This window comes from Anoplolepis gracilipes, chromosome 11 (genome assembly GCF_047496725.1).
Source record: "Anoplolepis gracilipes chromosome 11, ASM4749672v1, whole genome shotgun sequence".
Classification (NCBI taxonomy): Eukaryota; Metazoa; Arthropoda; class Insecta; order Hymenoptera; family Formicidae; genus Anoplolepis; species Anoplolepis gracilipes.
In genome coordinates this window covers 5,363,698-5,383,857 of record NC_132980.1, presented here as the reverse complement: position 1 = coordinate 5,383,857, position 20,160 = coordinate 5,363,698, and the positions used below count along the sequence as shown (strand labels likewise).

The following is a 20,160-nucleotide window of genomic DNA, read 5'->3' as shown; positions in this document are numbered from 1 at the left end:
AAAAAAAAATATATATATATATAAAATAGAATAAAATAGAATAGAATAGAATTTATTCCGGACTCCCCTAAGGGTTGCTGGAGTGTTTTCACGCCCTACAGCTTTTCCCTTTTTCTCTTACCCTTCCCTATCTCCCAGCCTTCCCCTTACCATCCTTTACCTTCAACTACCTCTATTTCCCTGCCCCTCTGCCCTTACTCTCCTCCATCTTCTACCTCCCATTTCTTTCCCTCCGCTTTCCACTCCATTCTTACTTTCTTCCCATCCCCTCCTCGTTCTTCTTAAAACCTTGGACTTCCCACACTCTCACTTTAAACCCGTTACTCTCTACCCGCCATCTTGAGAAGTCTTATATACATATACATATATATATATATATATATATTGATAATAAAGAAAAAAAAACAATTTTTACTAACCTTTTTTTTTGTTTATGCAGGGGAAATCTCTAAGGAGATATCCCAATACCCGCGGGGACGGGACAAAAATATTAAAATGTCAACATTAAAAGAAGGTGGAAAATGTGACTTGGATTGTCCTAATGTCATCAACGCTTGCAACATGCACAAACATATGACTAAGTTGGTAAAAATTCCTCTAGAAGTAATACAATTGCTCGTTCCCGGAGAGCCTTGAATAAGCCCGGGCCAGGCAGAGAGAATTTTTACAGCATTTTCACGAGATGAAATTTTTCTTTGTTTTATAATATGAAAAATTGAAAAAGATAAAATTTTATAATATGAATAAATTTTATGAAATAATTGCAAATAATAATTTTATAGTAGCTCTTTTTGTAGACGTATATATATATATATATATATATATATACGTATACAAAAAGAGCTACTATAAAATTATTATTTGCAATTATTTCATAAAATTTTTTTATATTATAAAATTTTATCTTATATATATATATAAAATCAATAAATATATGTTTAAACTTCTATACATATAAATTTCGTCGTTTATATGAACACATAATATATACATATGTTCTTATAATATTTGAATTGTCCATTTTAAAACAAAAATAAAAAACTTAAAACTAAGAAAAGTTCAAATGCATAAAAGATTTTTTTTATTAAAACTGTATAAAAAAAAATAAAAAAAAGGTAATAACGTGGCGCAAACGCGCAACCATAAAGTTTCTAGCGCGGCGCTCAGTTCGCTGCGCCTTGCCGACGCTCGATGAATGCTTTACTGCAAGTAGATTAAACGAGCGCACTAAAATTCAAACCGCGATTTCTCGTCAATGGTTGAGAAGTGCGTCGTCTCCTAATAGCTATAGTTATGTCTATACCCATTCTATACTACATTTCTATAAAATTTCAACAAAATCGGTGAGACGAATGCCTAACACTCCCCTTGTAAGTCAATAGGCCGTTCGCTTAGTTGTTTCTTTTTGGTAAGGGAATTGAACCCCTTGAACCTCTTCTTATCACTTTTATTTTGTTTATTACTCACTTCATCAAAAATTGTTTTTTGATTAAATAAAATGAAAATGATAATTATGAGTGAAAAAAATCACATGCAAACAACGTGCATTAAATCTCTAAAGTTGATAATATTCTCCATAAATGCCACAATGCCATTTATTTAGACTGCGTTCTTTATAACGTGTAAAAATAATTATTACCTCTATTATTACATAGTAATAAATATTATTATTTAGAGAAAAACGAATAATTCTTATGTTTCATACTATTTACAATTATGATGTTCTGCAAAATAATGCATACACAAATGTTTTTTTCACTCCCTTAACGGCCGTAAGAGCACATATAAAAAAATACATGTCCCCTATTTTGACTTATTGTTAGACTACAACATATTCAAAGCTTATTAAAATCGGGGGAGGACACTTTCAACCCTTTCCTTGTTAGTTTCATTTCGATGAAGACTAATAAGAAATAATTAGTCAGCCAGTTTGCTATGTTACAAATTTTAATAAATGATGTTTTGCTAATTTACTATTTTAGCTATGTTGAATCAATATTTATCCTGGAAATTAATTTACGCTCTACACCTGCGTTGGCTCTTCATTGCCGATATTATTGTCACTTTATTTAGAAATAAATTTACTAATTTAGAAATAATTTGACTTATGTCTTACCTTATATAGTCTGCCTTATTTGACTGTTACCTGACACACTGTTTCTTTACTACTATGCTACTTGTCTCGTGGATCCTGCGCTCCTCCTGGTCGTTCGCCGCTCTCTCTCTTTCCCCCTCTTCGGTGAGACTCCCGATAGAACAAAAGGGTCGCCAAAAGGACGATATAAAAAAAAATAATACAAAACCCAGGAAAAAAGGCAATATAAATTATGGATTTTGTTAATATCTAATTATGTTTTGTCAAATATAGTTATATATAATTTTATATATCATATATGGTTATCATGTAAATATTTTATGTCAAAATATTGCAATTTTCAAGTCTCATAACTCAAAAAATACTTTATCATAAGTGTTTTGGAAAGCTCTCGATGTCTTTGGTCTTATTTAAATCGCAAAAATCTCATTAATCCATTGCAATTATTTTCGGATCAATAAAATGCGAAATGTAAAAATTGTTTTATTTTCTGCAACAAGATGAAAAATGATACAAAAGACTGGAGATGAAGAAAGACTCGTGAACGAAACTTCGGAACTCCTTTTGATGTTGACCATCTCGCTTGCTCTTTACTCGTCCTCGTTCTCGTTTTCGCTTTCGGCTCTTCGGCATCGGCAATCTTTTGTTATCTATAAAATATAAAATATATCTATAAAATAATCCTATAAAATATATTTCTTATTTTATTGATTTCAAAATAATTTTAATAGATTAATGAGATTTTTGCAGTTGAAATGACACCACAATATAATTCGGATTATTATTTATAGTTAGATAAAAAAAATTGTATCTGTTTATCCGAATAATGTTATCACTTTAGCCTATTATTTCAAATAAAATACATATTTAAAATTTTATAAAAATTATTATATATTTAATGTTATAATATTCATTTTTTCAAAAAACTGTAATATTAATTATCTTATTATTTTAATTACTTTTATTATATATTTATGTATACATATACATATGTTTTAGTACAAGTTCGCAGCCTTTGTGAACAGTACTAGTGCATTTAGCAAAATTTATAAATAAAAATAATTAAAAAATTAATTAAATAATATAAACTCTAATAATTAATAAAAAATAATAAATTAACAGTTTAATTTAATATATATATTATATTTAATATGTTTGACATACACTTTATTCCAAGTATAAAAAAAATAAAAAAACAATTTTTATTGCAAATATATTTTGTACAGTTTATATTCAATTAAAAAAATTGATTGAGAAAATTATTGATTAAGAATATTTATTTTATTGCACATAAACCTACATGTACTTAAAATATATATACATCAAATATAAAAAGACTCAATAATTATTTACATCTGTTTACATGTGTGTGTGTGTGTGTGTGTGTATGTGTGTGTGTAAGGGCTCTAGTGCAATGAAAAATATAAAGGAACTGGAGCTTTTAGATATTAGAGAAAAGGAATAAGAATTTAAGAATAGTGCGTTTCAACCTTTATAAATAGATGGTACAATGCACAATAAAAGAATAAAGATTTGGTCTTTACCCAGTGAGAAAGGATATTTATTGAGTCGACATCGAAATGACATCGAATTGATGTAAATTGCATTGATTCGATATCAATTTGAGGTTGATTTGATGGTCATTTCTCACTGGGTACTCCTCGTTTCTTAGTCCTAATCATAATATCTCTTTCCTGTTCTTTATATGTTCCATTGTGCTCTGCAGCCCCAAATATTTTTTTTCCATATTATCGACATTTTGTGGCCCCAGCATATCCTATATGAAAAATTCATGAAACGCGAAGTACGTTCTTATCGATTTTATCGATTCTATTATTGCTTTTCCGCGGATCTAATTGACAGCCGATGATCGAGTCGAGTGCGTTATGACTTGCGTCACTCGTGTCGGTTTGCGGTTATATCGTGCAAATTTTTGACAGTTTGTAATTAGTGAATAAAAAGAAATTATATTAAAGTAAAGTTGAGTAAAGAAGATGAAATTGAAGACGAAGAAGAAAGAGGAGAAAGGAAATGGAAGAAATGTATAACGTTTTATTCGGTATAGTTTTTATGTGCTATGCATTGCAATATTAAATATTATAAAATATATTTTAATATTAAATGTTATTTAATTTATAAATTGATAGAAGTTAATGATCGTAGCCATTATAAAAAGAAGTTTATTTAAAAATAAGTAAGTAAGAAAGAGGCAGTAGGAGCGAGGAGATGTGATCATTACCATCTGTACCATCGGCAAAACTACACGTTAAACATCAAACAGTTGCGCGATATATATACCATAGATTCAACAACACACAAACGGAATGCATATCCTACTTAACCCCTCAATCTAACTGCATACCTCCCTCGGTCTGGAAACGAAGAATTGCCTCGCGGGATTATTATGCAAGCCGTACAATAAAAGAGCCGAACAAGTTGGATCGTTTTATATATATGTAATTTATACAACTAACATGCGATAAATATGTACAGCGGTTCTGAGGCATTGATCCATTTAATCAAGCGAATACGATCACGAATTTTATGTTCACACATGTTTTACGCCTTTATGCGATGTTTTCTCATTAATTTCGTTTTTATCTACTTATAATTCATTTATTTAATTTATATATTATGCTGAAGAGGATTCAAAACATGAATCAAAACGTTCAAATTTTTATTATAATTTCCGTCATTCTATAGAATGTTACCAATGTACTTAATGTCAATACAATTGCGACATATCATCTACATATAAAAAACTTATAATTTTATATTCACATCTCCTCGCTCCTACTGCCTCTTTCTTACTTACTTATTTATATTTATTAATTCGGAGCTCTTTCGATAATCTTTTTATTTAAAAATTTTTAGTAAAACACAAAAAAGTAATTTAATTCGAGAAGATCGGACTAAACTATTCGCGTATCATTAATACTCTATTTATAATCATATGAAATCTACTGAGAAACTTATATTTTTATGTACTTTTAATTGTATTGTACAATATTTTCAAGAGCACGTGCGTCTTATACGCTACAGAACTTTTTTACACTTTTGTTTATCCCTATTCTGAAATTACCAATAATAAATCTAAAGGTTCTCCCACTTTGCAGTTGTCAGTATGAATTTGCGCAGAAATATTGTGTATATATATATATTTATATATATTTTATATATATTATATATATTATATATATATATATATATATATATATATATATATATATATATATATAAAGTAAAAATGTGTAACTGCCAGTTGCAAATTCAGATTTTTTTTTAAAGATAATTATGTATTTTCTTTACGCCAATTGATTCGTCCCATTATTCTGTGCATAAAAGTATTAAGATAAGTTAATCGAAAAATGAATATTTTACGAGATATTTTGTATTTCAAAATACTACAACTTTGAATCCTTATAACTCGAACAGTATTTAATGAAAAAATATTTTATTTAGTGTTTTGGAAAGCTTTTGAGGTAAGCTAAAAGAATATGTAATAAAAAATAGTAGGTTCCATTTAAGAAATTGAAGGTGACTTTCACGTGACCTTGAAAACGTTATTAAAGGTCTTACTAATATTATTATGTAATGGGTTACTTGATACCCTACAACTTTTGTAGGAAACATTTTTCTCTACCGTTCTCAGTTTTCGAGATATTCGCCTGGCACGGGTGATCTGAATTACCCTTTATATATATTGATATATATATATATATATATATATCAATTTTTTGGAAAAAAAATCGAAGGGGTCTCATTAAGGAAAAAAATAATTTCGATTAAAATTGACTAAAACAATGTCAAATTATTTAAAAAAATTTTTTTATATTTTTTTCGGAAACTACATTCAAAAACAAAAAAGGTGACCATCTGATAAATGCCAATATCTTTATTCTTCTTAAAGTAATAACTATTTAAATTTTTTTTTATTAATTTCTTTTCTTAATTTATAACTCGAGTATGGATGGAGATAAATCTAAAAAAAATCGTAGAAACTACTTTCAATAAGTGTAAAAACATAAAAAAAAATGAAGCAAATAAAAAATGTTCGCGGAAAAAAGTGGTCAATTTCGTATGGAATGTCCCATTTATTCTTATGTAAATTTCTATAAAAAATGATTCTTAATATTTCACAGGAAAGTAAATCTGCTTTTATATTTTTTTTTGCTTTATTGTTCTTTTATTTACATTCTTATAATTTCTTTTCTTTTTCATTATTTTTAAAAAAATACCAGAAAGATAAATATATAATTGATTTAAATGTTAAATAATATGTTTATTTAGTTTCGTTCTTCATGCATCTTCATCCGTAAAAATTCTAATGTAACCCAACCCATATCCATGATATAAAAAGTTTTAGAAAATATGTCTTCTCTAATACTAAGACTAATTCTCTAAGACTAATAATGAACAAAAGAAAGGTATACATTTCTTCTAAACAATTTTTTTCTTATTTGGAAAGAATAATACTTTGAAATTCCAAGAGTTTCAGGTAGCGTACATTGTGTCTTTTCTAAGAGATTCATCCATGGAATTTTAGAACTATCGGCAACAGTGGAAGAGCAGATTTACAGAATATAAGGTCGAGTCCCAAAAATTTAGTGCTCTCTACAGACAATATCAAATAGCATCGCTGTTGATTTCGTGTGCTTTTAATTATATTCTTAGCTTTATTTATTGTGTTTTTAATAACATTTTTTTATAGTGTACTAAAACGTTTTATAATGCTTACAATAGCGTGCTTGCCTGAAGAGATAATAAACGTCATTCTTAGCTACGTTGATATTAGTATTGAGGATATCAATAATTTTAGATGCGTATGCAAGCAGTTCAAGTGTACAGCCAAACACGACACGTTTATGGAAAAAAAGTTTTCTCAGAGGTAATGTCTGTAAATTTGTCGAAAGTATCAGTTATGTAAAAAAATGTGGTTTATAAAAATGATATAGATAAATATGTTCTAATAAACAAAACCAAAAAAAAAGCCAAAGTTTCACAAGCTATACAGAACTACACGTGGATAGTAATGCGTTCATTTTGTAAAGAATTAATTTTTCCGCTTACGCTTTTTCTTTACAAAGAAATTAAAAAAAATTTACAATTTCAAATTGAAATTTATTCAGCATTTGGCATAAAATTTTGGCTATTTATAGTAATTATAATTCGTGCTCTGTACACATTTAAATGGAAGCAAATTAATTTTTTATAAAATTGCAAGTATCTCAAGAAAATTTCTTTTAATAATCACTTCTTTGCTCCCAGAGTCGTTTTCTTTTTTACTATAATATTTATAATAAAAAATGAACATATATATTGTATATACATATAACATGATTTTTTATTCAGTTATTTGAAGATTAACAAACCCTACGTGATTGAATTTTTTCGTAAGCTACATTACTACGTTAATGAAAATATGTCATCTTATTCAAAGAATGTTTTTTAAATCTCATAAAAGATGACATTAGAAAAAGAATTTTATAATTCTTGTCAGGATATCATTTCTTTTAAATCGAATAATTTTGCTTTTGACATTTTTTCATGTCATAAAAAAAAAAACAGAAATTAGAGGGAACACTCTGTATTTACCTCTATTATCTTATATTTTGTATATTGATTTTTTTATATATATTATATAATATATTATCATTAAGCTTGTCACGTTTTTACATCTAAAGAATACATTGTTTTCCTAATTCCTCTTGCTCTCTATTTGTTTTGTTGTAAGTATTTATAAATTTACAGAAATAGCGGCCTATTTCGTTATTTTTGATCCATTTTGGTTTTATTAAAGTTACAGCGTCTAAAATAAAAAACACGAAGAATAAATTATTCATAATCAACAATAAGAATAAAAAACCAATAAATAAAATAATATAATAAAGAAACAACAACTAAAATAAGTAAAATAAATAGATTAAAAATACTCACACACTAGTCCCTGAAACAATTTTCTTTTCATTTTTTTAATGATTTTTTTAGATGTAGGTTTTTTTAAATTGTTATGTTGTCTGGTGGTAAATGTAATATAAATAATTGTAACTTTGAGAAGTTCAATAGAGTTTATATATATTTATTTATTTAACAGATGGTCTAATGGAAAGAAGCTGTATGATAAGCAAGAAAATGAGACTAAGGAAAATAAACAGAAAAAGTTTAAAAATTACAAACAAAAAAATGTAAAACGTTTAAACTTTATGGAAGCAGGCACAAATTACGTTAGACAATTGCAAAATTTCTTAAATATTGTAATTCAGAAATATTATAACGAAGCATTCATCAATAATGACACGTATTACCGACGAACCGTATTACGTAACACATATTTCGATAATTCTTTTAATAAAAATTACGAAATCTTTTTTAATCCCAAATTTCTCGTACACTTTTCTTTTATGACGGATGAGATAGAAAGCTTGCTTACTCAATCTCCAAGGTAGAACTAAGTATAAATAAAAATTAAAATATTTTATATTAATAAGAATCTTCATAAGTTCATAGAATATGTATTTATTGAACAGTTAATATGTAAATTTTTCAGAAGAACTGATTGCGATTTAACAAAAAGATATTTTAATATAAAAATGCTTGAATGGCTAAAGAGTTTAACGATTGACCATATGTCCAATTATTTAGAGACACTTTTGGAAAGGTATGCTACTATGTTAGCACAAAAACTTCAATTCCAAAAGGTTGTAACTCACTCGTCTGTAAAAGAGTCATTAGATAAAATTACATTTGAGGTACTGAATTGCCTTAGAGAAAAACATCCCGATCATTCCATATTCTCGATGCCCGCTGAAGATTTTCACTATCGGATCAACGACGAGAATTGTTGGAACGAAACCGAAGGAGCGAAGATTATTAATTCAATCGGTGATTATTTATTGGGCAAATTAAACTTTCAATTAAACAAATCAAAAGAATTGAAATACATGTGTATAGATTATGTAAGTTATATATTATAATACATTGCAGTTATGATAAATTATGCTGTGAGTATATGTCATGTTCGTTATATGGAAAAGTATATTTTCTTTAATTAATTTCTATATTATAATATCCGGTATAGGTCTTAGAAAATAAATGTGGCGAAGAATTAATTTTATTAATAATATGTCACAGCGTGGCTAATAGACTTGGTCTACATTTCAAAATAATACTAGAAGATTCCGACCGGCGTCTTTATCTAGGACAGTAAGTATAATAATACATTAAAAATTATTTGATCTTTCAATAATTTTACTCTTATTATATAGATACATTATCATATATTATGATTTATTGTTTACAGTAATTGGCACAGTCTAGAAATGGTAACATATTTTACTGTAAGATCTAACGAATTCCCAGGTGGTTTCATGATGCAACGGTTATCATTAAACGGTACTATATTACAAATAACATCAGAAAAAAAGGTTAGCCTCCAACTACGTCTGTATAATTTCTATTAACATAATTAATAAATTCATAATCACGCCAAAGATATTAATCAATAAAATAAACTTTATAAGAAAAAAAGAATTATTTTTCATTATCGCGTTTGTAATCTTGTTTATATATTTATATATTTAATCTTTTTTTTTCAACATTACAGATTATGTTATATCTTACTGAGTACTCTCACTTGAAATCTGAAATATGGAAGTACAGTAAGATTTTGCAAGTGGTATGTAATTAGAACATGATGCATATAAATAATAGAGAGAAATCTATTTCGTGTTTCTCTGATAACACATACAATTATGTATACATGAATTATAAATATCCAGAATTTAGTGCAAAAAGCTATTTAAACATTATTATACTTGGTAAAAATATTTAACAAAAATGTAATTTTTTCAGACTTTGCAAAAGAAGGAATCTCAAGTTCATGAATTAAGACCACGAGCAGTAAAATTTGCGGTTGGAACAATTGTAACACATAAGCATCAATCTACAGATTGTTCGACTGGCGTGATAATCGGATGGCATTACTATAAGGACAGAAATAATGTTACGTTCTCTAGAAGAAATGGGGAAAATATATCAGACTATTATGTAATGCCATTGAAGGTCTACAATACTTGTAGTGCAGAACAACAGACACATTACTTAATTCTTACCGAAAATAATGAAATGTGTTACGTGCAAGAAGGTATAAATATCGTTAGACATCTTCATTTTAAATTATATTTGTTTAACGTACGAGTTCCTCTTTTTTTACACAATATGAAGTATTTTATTTTGGTTTATATCTTATTATTTTTAATTTATTTATTTTATTTATTTTAGTTATTGTTTGTTTATTATATTATTTCATTTATTGATTTTTATTTTTATTGTTGATTATGAATAATTTATTCTTCGTCCTTTTTATTTTAGACGCTATAACCTTAACAACACCGAAATGGATCGAAAATAGCGAAATAGGTCGCTATTTCTGTAAATTTGAGGGCACTCATTACGTACCAAACAAAATGCTGGCAAGACTTTTCCCACACAATGTTGCTATAACTGTCGAAGCAATATCTAAAAATCCCTTTTCTGAAATAGGTATATTATTGACATTGTTGTCTCTTTTCCGTGATGCTGATTGGTTGTTGATTGTCAAATTCATGTGCTGCTTCGTTCCTGTTGTCTGCGAAAAAGTTGTTTGAATAAGAGAGAAATAATATAGAAAGATATGAAAAATTGAGAGATAGAAAGAGGGCAAAAGAGAGATTTATTACGTGATGCATATGTATAACGTATATATATATATATACATATACATACAGGGTTTAATTTTAATCACCTTTGGCAAATATCTTGAAAAATACAGAAAATATGAAAAAATGTTTTAGACTAACGTTGTATGGTTTTGATGGTGCCAGTGATTTGACCTTGAGTAATTGTTTGAAGGTCACATGCAGGTCATCTTGAATTTTTGATTGGAACACCATATATATTATTGCATATTCTTGTAGCTTATCTCGAGAGCTTTACATAACATTATGATAAAGTATTTTTCATAGGTACTTTTTGAGTTATCGGCTCAACTTTGGGTCTTATCTTCATCGGCCGGATCAGCATCGTGTTTTACTTTCATCGGCCGGTACACACCTTGGATTTAATGCTAATGCCGGCAAATACTGTGATTTTCAATCCTTATAACTCGTAAAGTGCTTAATAAAAAAATACTTTATCATAGTGTTTTGGAAAGCTCTCGAGATGAGCTACAAGAATATGCAATAATATATAGAATGTTTTGTTTAGAAAACTCAAGATGACTTTCATAAAATCTTCAAACAATTGTTCAAGGTCAAATCAGTGGCACCACCTCATGTTTCCACCGAAACCATACAACTTCTGTCTGAAACATTTTTCATATTTTCCATAATTTTCGAGATATTTGCCTGGGGCGATTAAAATTAAACACTGTATGATAAAGGTGGGCATGTAGAGCTAGTAAAAATAATCCCATAAGTTTCTATAAAATTTTATTCTATAATGTATTTCTACCGAGATATTTGTCTCCAAAGTTTAAATTTGAGAATCATCTTTTTTAAATAACTTTTATATTGCTTTGTAAATCTTAATGAAAACTTTTTTTATTATAAAGTAAAAATTTTTAAAATAGTATGATAAATTTTTTATATTATCTCAGAGAGCCAGAATCTGATCACCTGTAAGTCTTCTAACTTACAATAGTTTAAAGCCGGTATGGTTTTTACTTTTAAATTATGTTTTTAGATTCTTCTCTAGGAACATCTTTCTCTAAAAAAAATATCTTTATTTTATTTCGTTAAAATTAACTGTTTTCAAGAAAAACGCATTTGATTGATAGGAGGTAAACCTTTATTTGCAATAATTGAATAATGATTTTCAAAATAGTACAAAATAACATTGTGTATTAAAGAGAGAACAATTACTTGAAAAAAATTATTTATCACTGTAAACAAACAAGAAATGATCCTGGGTAATTATGGCGGGCACAGCAATCAATCATTTGTTGTACACGGAAATGTATTACAGTTGGTCGAAATCATTACAAACATTTTTTTTAATTTGGCTAAATTTGTTTTCTTTTAAACAAATTTTAATACATAAACTTCTTATAAAAAAATCTTTTAAAATCAAATTTTTGCACAGAAGAAAATGTAAGCTCAACATCTTTAAATGAACAGAGTTTGGACTCATTAGACATAATAAGGGAAGAAGACATTGATAAACAAACATCACAAGAAATACAAAATAATATTGACAATTATTTTGATATACTTTTCGAAAAAGTTTCTAACTTTATAAAAAATACAACGTCAACACCTTTGACTACACAGACGTCAAAGATAGTTAAAAATGTTATTGCTCTCAAAGAAAAACGAGCGGTACAAATGCAAGTGAAGGAAAGACAAGAAAATATTGTAAGTGTTGAAAATAATTACTACTTTCAAGAAAATTAATATTACTTTTTCCTAAAATAATATTTTTCTTTTAAAATATGACTTTATATAAATTTACATTAATGTAAGTAATTAAAAAATTAGAATAAAAACCATAACACTTAAACTAAAGGGTATTATTATTCTTTAATATAAATAATAATACAATTAATATTTTATATTATTATAATTATTAATTTAATTATCTTAATGTTTAAATTACTTGCGTTTATATTGTAAATTTGTGTATAACGATAATTTTTAATGTGCACTAGCGGACACTGATGCACAAACTAAATTCACTAACATAACATTCTATTCTTATATTTCCTTATTTTTTGTGATATTGCTTTTTACTCGGATTCTTTCTTTATAATCATATATAATATATGTTTCCCAATTTAATTATATATATTCATGGTATTTACAATATTTTATTATAATTGTAAAAAGAATTTTGCTTGAAAGATTTATTTTTAGATTTATTTTGCACTTTAGTTTTACTTCATTTCTTAATTTTTATAGAAAGTTATAAGACAATATTATAGAATTTTTAAAAATTTGTGTTTTAATTATGCCCATTTTTTATTTAAGATGTTTTATTTAGTTTTGCATGTATAAATGTGCAATCTTGAATAAAAATTTGTATATTGCGAGGCGAAAATTGCGCAAATAATTGCACGATTACTTAGGATCTTTATTTTGTTATCTTATGTTGTTATTTTTCGCTTACACATAGCAACATACTTGTATTTTTTTGTGTCTATTTTTTGTTTTTAGAATATCGAAACATATGATATCACGAAACTTAAAAACATGTCAAATTAAGAATGATGCAGAAGACAAGAGTTGAACAAACAACACGAAGAACGAAAAGCCAAGATGATACAAGCGTTTAAAGAAAACGCACACCTGAGATGTTGAAAATGAATAACAAGCAAATGAAGTATAGCAGTTTACGACGAAGCAAGAGTTCTAATTTTCACCATCTTATCCGGCTATAGTCTTTAAAATTTTTGACAAATAAAAAGAAAATGTCGATAAAAAAACTAAAAATTCCATTAAGGAAATTACAAGTTTTTAAAATTATTAATTAATCAGATTTGAAGCAATTAACAAAATAATTAAGATATATTAAATAGAAAATTCTTTTTTCAAATATTTTTGGCTATATCTTACGGCATCTTCAATAAAACAATGAAGTTTGCATATACTGTGCATTTCTTGAATAAAAAATTTGTATATTGCAAGGTAAAAATTGCGCAAATAATTGCACGATTACTTAGGATCTTTATTTTGTTATCTTATGTTGTTATTTTTTGCTTACACATATGCAACATACTTGTATCTTTGTGTCTATTTTTTGTTAGAATATCGAAACATATGATATCACGGAACTTAAAAACATGTCAAATTAAGGTGCAGAAGATTAATGGTGCAGAAGACAAGAGTTGAACAAACAACACGAAGAACGAAAAGCCAAGATGATACAAGCGTTTAAAGAAAACGCGCACCTGAGATGTTGAAAATGAATAACAAGCAAATGAAGTATAGCAGTTTACGACGAAGCAAGAGTTCTAATTTTCACCATCTTATCCGGCTATACCCATGTAGCACATGTTCGTTTTATAAACATTTTCTAAACGTATCCAATATTTTTTAACCGTCAAGCACCAATAAGAAACGTTTCAATAGAAACATTTTTAAAATCATGGTTTAAGAAACGTATATTTTACGTTTCTATAAATAGAACAAAAATTAATGTTTTAATTCAAAATTATATATATACACATTATTAAGACTGTACTTATTAAGACGATCCCCAGATAGCACAGAAAACTAAAAGATGTCTAAAAGATGTCTTCTAAAAGTCATAGTTACGTTAAGTCGACGAAAAGATGACTTTTTGATCATCTTTTCGACAAGACAAAAAAGATCTATTTTATAATATACTAATATAATATAATTTTATAATATTTTATAATATTTTATAATATAGTGTTCTTTTGTTTGCCGCTACGTGGCGTGTTCAGACTTAACTCGTATTCAAGTTTTCATAACATGCATATAAAACCTAAAAAAACAGGTACTAAAAGTATAATTTAAATTATTTTTTTTTTGTCAGTTTGACTTCTGATGTAATCTCGAGAAGAGATTCAGAACATGAAAATAGATGGATTATATCCATATTTGCATTATTTTATTGAATCTGTGGATAAACAAATTTTTTACAAATAAAGGAAAAAAATCGTATTTTGACAGTTTCTTAAACGTTTTTTTTTTTGTTAGAAAATGACGTTTCCCTTAACGTTTTTTAAGTGGACATTTTAACCAATTAGAAACGTTTTTAAAAGCCGGTTTTAAAACGTTTCGCAGAAACATTTGTGAAACGTTTTTGAAACGAATATGTGCTACTTGGGTAGTCTTTAAAATTTTTGACAAATAAAAAGAAAATGTCGATAAAAAACTAAAAATACCATTAAGGAAATTACAAGTTTTTAAAATTATTAATTAATCAGATTTGAAGCAATTAACAAAATAATTAAGATATATTAAATAGTAGAAAATTCTTTTTTCAAATATTTTTGGCTATATCTTACGGCATCTTCAATAAAACAATGAAGTTTGCATATACTGTGCATTTCTTGAATAAAAAATTTGTATATTGCAAGATAAAAATTGCGCAAATAATTGCACGATTACTTAGGATCTTTATTTTGTTATCTTATGTTGTTATTTTTTGCTTACACATATGCAACATACTTGTATCTTTGTGTCTATTTTTTGTTAGAATATCGAAACATATGATATCACGGAACTTAAAAACATATCAAATTAAGAATGGTGCAGAAGACAAGAGTTGAACAAACAACACGAAGAACGAAAAGCCAAGATGATACAAGCGTTTAAAGAAAACGCGCACCTGAGATGTTGAAAATGAATAACAAGTAAATGAAGTATAGCAGTTTACGACGAAGCAAGAGTTCTAATTTTCACCATCTTATCCGGCTATAGCCTTTAAAATTTTTGACAATTGAAAAGAAAATGTCGATAGAAAAATTAAAAACACCATTAAGGAAATTACAAGTTTTTAAAATTATTAATTAATCAGATTTGAAGCAATTAACAAAATAATTAAGATATATTAAATAGTAGAAAATTCTTTTTTCAAATATTTTTGGCTATATCTTACGACATCTTCAATAAAACAATGAAGTTTGCATATACTGTGCATTTCTTTGTCTTTCTTTTCCTGTTTTACTTAATATATTTCGTAATATATTTAACTAATTAGTTTTATGTTATAAATTATGTGTATATAGATCGCTTTTACTTTTCTAAATAAGAGTTTGCTTAATAGTTTATCAATCAAAACTTTTGTGACTTTTGAATACATAAACTATTCAAATTATGTTAACAATCGCCATTTTAATGGTGTGAGAAAAAGAAACTAGATATTAACATTACAAATTTAAAAATACATTGTCTTTACTTTTTCTATCTGTTTTTGTCACATTGACTGCATTTTTTAAATGCAAATTTACAAATGTATCAGTTTGCAAAACATTTTTGCTTAATTAATATTGTAATTATTATATATAATTAAAATTTTTATATATATTTGTAATAGTTGTAGCATGAGAAAAAGAGTGACTTCGACAAAGATCTGGTTAACTTTTTAAGTAATAAAATGCTTTTTTGAATGGATTAATGTAAATAGAAATATTAGTTTGATATTGTAGAAAACTATGATGACGGATTTTATTTCGTAAAATTAATTGCTGATTAGGTTAATCAAAATATAGTCAAAATAATTTTTGAAAGTAATTCACATCAATTATATATCAAATATTATTTAAATAAATAATATAAAAATTGTTAATGATTTTTAATCATTAGAACATTAAATATTAATATATATACACACACACATATATATATATATATATATATATACATACATATATATATATATACATACATATATATATATATATATTATTTGTAATATATAAATATTTATTTATAATAATTTCTAGTACAATAACAATAATATGATTGTACTAATATTGATAATATATACTAATTTAATTTGGTGTATATAACAATTATGGTGTATAGAGCAATTATTTTCAATAAATATTTTCAATAATTATATGTATATATATATAATTATTGAAAAAATTTATTGGAAATAATTGCTCGCGCTCTTTATGTGATTTAACTTTCATTGATCTGTTTCTTAACCTTTTTATATTTTTTTTTGTTATATTTCTTACAATTTTATATATTTTATAAAATATATTTTCTTTTGTAGAGTTGATAAACAAGTAAAATTACCTCTGAAAACACTTTTTTTTCTATAAAGTTTTTGTATTTGGCTAAGTATTGAAATTTCTTCTGCACACACATCTAAAGTTAATGATAACATTTTTAATTATTTTTAATAAAATTTTATAAAGATAAAAATAATTGATTTAAATGTTAAAAAATATGTTTACTTAGTTTTATTTTATTTTTATTCTTTTTGCACCCTCATCTGTAAAAATTATAATCTAACCCAACTTATATCCGTGGTATAGAACGTTTTAAAAAGCGTATGTATTTTTTAGGATTAATAATGAACAAAAGATAGGTATACATTTTCTTCCAAACAATTGTTTTTTTTTTTTGGAAAGAATAATACTTTGAAACTCGAAGAATTTCAGATAGGATACATTGTGCACTTCCTAAGAGATCCTTCGATGGAATTTTTCTTTTGCAAGCACAGTCATTTCACAACTATCGGCTACAGTGGAAAAGCATTCAAATTTACAGATAGTTCAGAATATAGAGGAACGGAGTGTAAAGAAGTTAGTGTTCTCTACAGACAAGATCAAATATCATCGCTGTCGATTTCGTGTGCTTTTAATTATATTCTTAGCTTTATTTATTGTGTTTTTAATAACATTTTTTTATGGTGTACTAAAACGTTTTATAATGCTTACAATAGCGTGCTTGCCTGAAGAGGTAATAGACATCATTCTTGGCTACCATGATATTAGTATTGAGGATATCAATAACTTTAGATGCGTATGCAAGCAGTTCAAGTGTGCAACCAAACACGACACGTTTATGGAAAAAAAGTTTTCTCAGAGGTAATGTCTGTAAATTTTTCGAAAGTATCAGTTATGTAAAAAAATGTGGTTTATAAAAATGATATAGATAAATATGTTCTAATAAACAAAACAAAAAAAAAACCAAAGTTTCACAAGCTATAAAGAGCTACACGTGGATAGTAATGCGTTCATTTTGTAAAGAATTAATTTTTCCGCTTTTTCTTTACAAAGAGATAAAAAAAAATTTACAATTTCAAATTGAAATTTATTCAGCATTTGGCATAAAATTTTGGCTATTTATAGTAATTATAATTCGTGCTCTGTACACATTTAAATGGAAACAAATTATTTTTTTATAAAATTGTAAGTATCTCAAGAAAATTTCTTTTAATAGTCACTGCTTTGCTTCCAGACTCGCTTTCCTTTTCACTATAATATTTATAATAAAAAATAAACACATATATTGTATATATAACATGATTTTTTATTCAGTCATTTGAAGATTAACAAACCCTACGTGATTGAATTTTTTCGTAAGCTACATTACTACGTTAATGAAAATATACCAACTTATTTAAAGAATGTTCTTTAAATCTTATAAAAGATGACATTAGAAAAAGAATTTTATAATTCTTATCAGGATATCATTTCTTTTAAATCGAATAATTTTGCTTTTGACATTTTTTTATGTTATCAAAAAAAAAAAAAATATGTTAAATGCTCTAATTAGAGGAAACACCCTGTATTTGCATATAATTTGTATTTTTTTTATATATATTATATGTATATATTATCATTAAACTTGTCACTTTTTACACCTAAGAATACATTGTTTTTCTAATTCCTTTTGCTCTTTATTTGTTTTGTTATAAGTACACACACGCACTACTCCCTGGCACATTTTTCTTTTCATTTTTTAATAATTTTTTTTAAATGTACAAGATTTCTTTAATTTTTTATGTTGTCTGTTGGTAAATGTAATATAAATAATTGTAACTTTGAAGGGAGCAATAAAGTTTATACATATTTATTTATTTAACAGGTGGCCTAATGGAAAGATGCTTTATGATAAACAAAAAAATGAGGCTAAGGAAAATAAGCAGAAATAGTTTAAAAAACACAAACAAACAAATGTAAAACATTTAAACTTTATGGAAGCAGGCATAAATGACGTTAGACAATTGCAAAATTTCTTGACTGATATAATTGAAAAATATTATAATAACGAAGTGTTAATCAATAATGACACATTTTATAGACAAACTGTAATATGTCAAGCACATTTAGATAATTTTGAACATGACAATTTTGTTTTTAATCCTTTCATAGACTTTTCTTCTTTTATGATGGATGAGTTTAAAAGCTTGCTTCTTCGATCTCCAAGGTAAAACTAAATATAAATTGAAATATTATATACTAATAAGAATCTTTATAGCTTCATAGAATACGTATTTATTGAACAGTTAATATATAAATTTTTCAGAAGAACTGATTGCGATTTAACAAACAGATATTTTAATATAAAAATGCTTGAATGGCTAAAGAGTTTAACGATTGACCATATGTTCAATTATTTAGAGACACTTTTGGAAAGGTATGCTACTATGTTAGCACAAAAATTTCAATTCCAAAAGGTTGTAACTCACTCGTCTGTAAAAGCGTCAGATAAAATTACATTTGAGGTACTGAATTGCCTCAGAGAAAAACATCCCGACCATTCCATATTCTCGATGCCCGTTAAAGATTTTCACTATCGGATCAACGTCGAGAAGACTTGAACGAAACAGAAGGAACGCAGATTATAAATGCAATCGGTGAATATTTATTCGGCAAATTAAACTTTCGACTAAACAAATCGAAAGAATTGAAATACATGTGTATAGATTATGTAAGTTATATATTATAATACATTGCAGTTATGATAAATTATGCTGTGAGCATATGTCATGTTCGTTATAAAAATATACTTTCTCTAATTAATTTCTATTTTATAATTTTCGGCATAGGTCTTAGAAAGTAAATGGAGTTTGTACGTGAGGGTTGTACATTTTCACATACTATTTTCGGTTAATAGAATCTTTATTTAACACTTGGTGTAAGAGAAGACTCGGCCTTTCGATATATAAGATAGGACTCGGCCTTGATACAAGAGAGGACTCGGCCTCGTTACAAGAGAGGACTCGGCCTCGTTACAAGAGAGGACTCGGCCTCGTTACAAGAGAGGACTCGGCCTCGTTACAAGAGAGGACTCGGCTTCGTTACAAGAGAGGACTCGGCCTCTTGATATATAAAGAGATTTGTAAAGAACTGAATTTAGTCGTATCGATATTTCACCGACAAAAAAATTCTCTCTGATCTGTCGATCTCGGATCGAAGCGGCAGAGTAATATCGAGTCTCCTCACCTCGGGTGGGAGATGCCGTCACGGGCGTCCCTGATTGGCTCTCGATCTTGCGCGTGCGGGTTTCGTCGGTGGATTATAGTGCTCGTTTAGCGGCATATTTAAAATAACGCATGTTAGCATTCGACGAGCGCGTCGAACGTCGAAATCGGTAGTG

General features: G+C 27.0%; 1 protein-coding gene and 1 long non-coding RNA gene across 2 annotated transcripts in view; both read left to right on the top strand.

The window, feature by feature from the left end:
* Window positions 1-14,372, top strand: part of LOC140670986 (uncharacterized) — a 36,839-nt gene extending 22,467 nt beyond the window's left edge. The window contains exons 2-11 of the mRNA XM_072901949.1: window positions 6,839-6,983; window positions 8,190-8,537; window positions 8,643-9,051; window positions 9,174-9,298; window positions 9,396-9,519; window positions 9,699-9,770; window positions 9,947-10,238; window positions 10,466-10,636; window positions 12,215-12,486; window positions 13,285-14,372. Of these exons, the coding sequence (XP_072758050.1) occupies window positions 6,961-6,983; window positions 8,190-8,537; window positions 8,643-9,051; window positions 9,174-9,298; window positions 9,396-9,519; window positions 9,699-9,770; window positions 9,947-10,238; window positions 10,466-10,636; window positions 12,215-12,486; window positions 13,285-13,332 (1,884 nt within the window). The 5' untranslated portion in view covers window positions 6,839-6,960 and the 3' untranslated portion in view covers window positions 13,333-14,372. The remainder of the gene's footprint in view (window positions 1-6,838; window positions 6,984-8,189; window positions 8,538-8,642; window positions 9,052-9,173; window positions 9,299-9,395; window positions 9,520-9,698; window positions 9,771-9,946; window positions 10,239-10,465; window positions 10,637-12,214; window positions 12,487-13,284) is intronic.
* A 2,623-nt stretch (window positions 14,373-16,995) lies between these two features.
* Window positions 16,996-19,395, top strand: LOC140671258 (uncharacterized). Its single transcript, XR_012047702.1, has 3 exons — window positions 16,996-17,642; window positions 18,646-18,987; window positions 19,087-19,395. It is a non-coding gene; the product is annotated as an uncharacterized lncRNA (long non-coding RNA).
* Window positions 19,396-20,160: the final 765 nt, after the last annotated feature.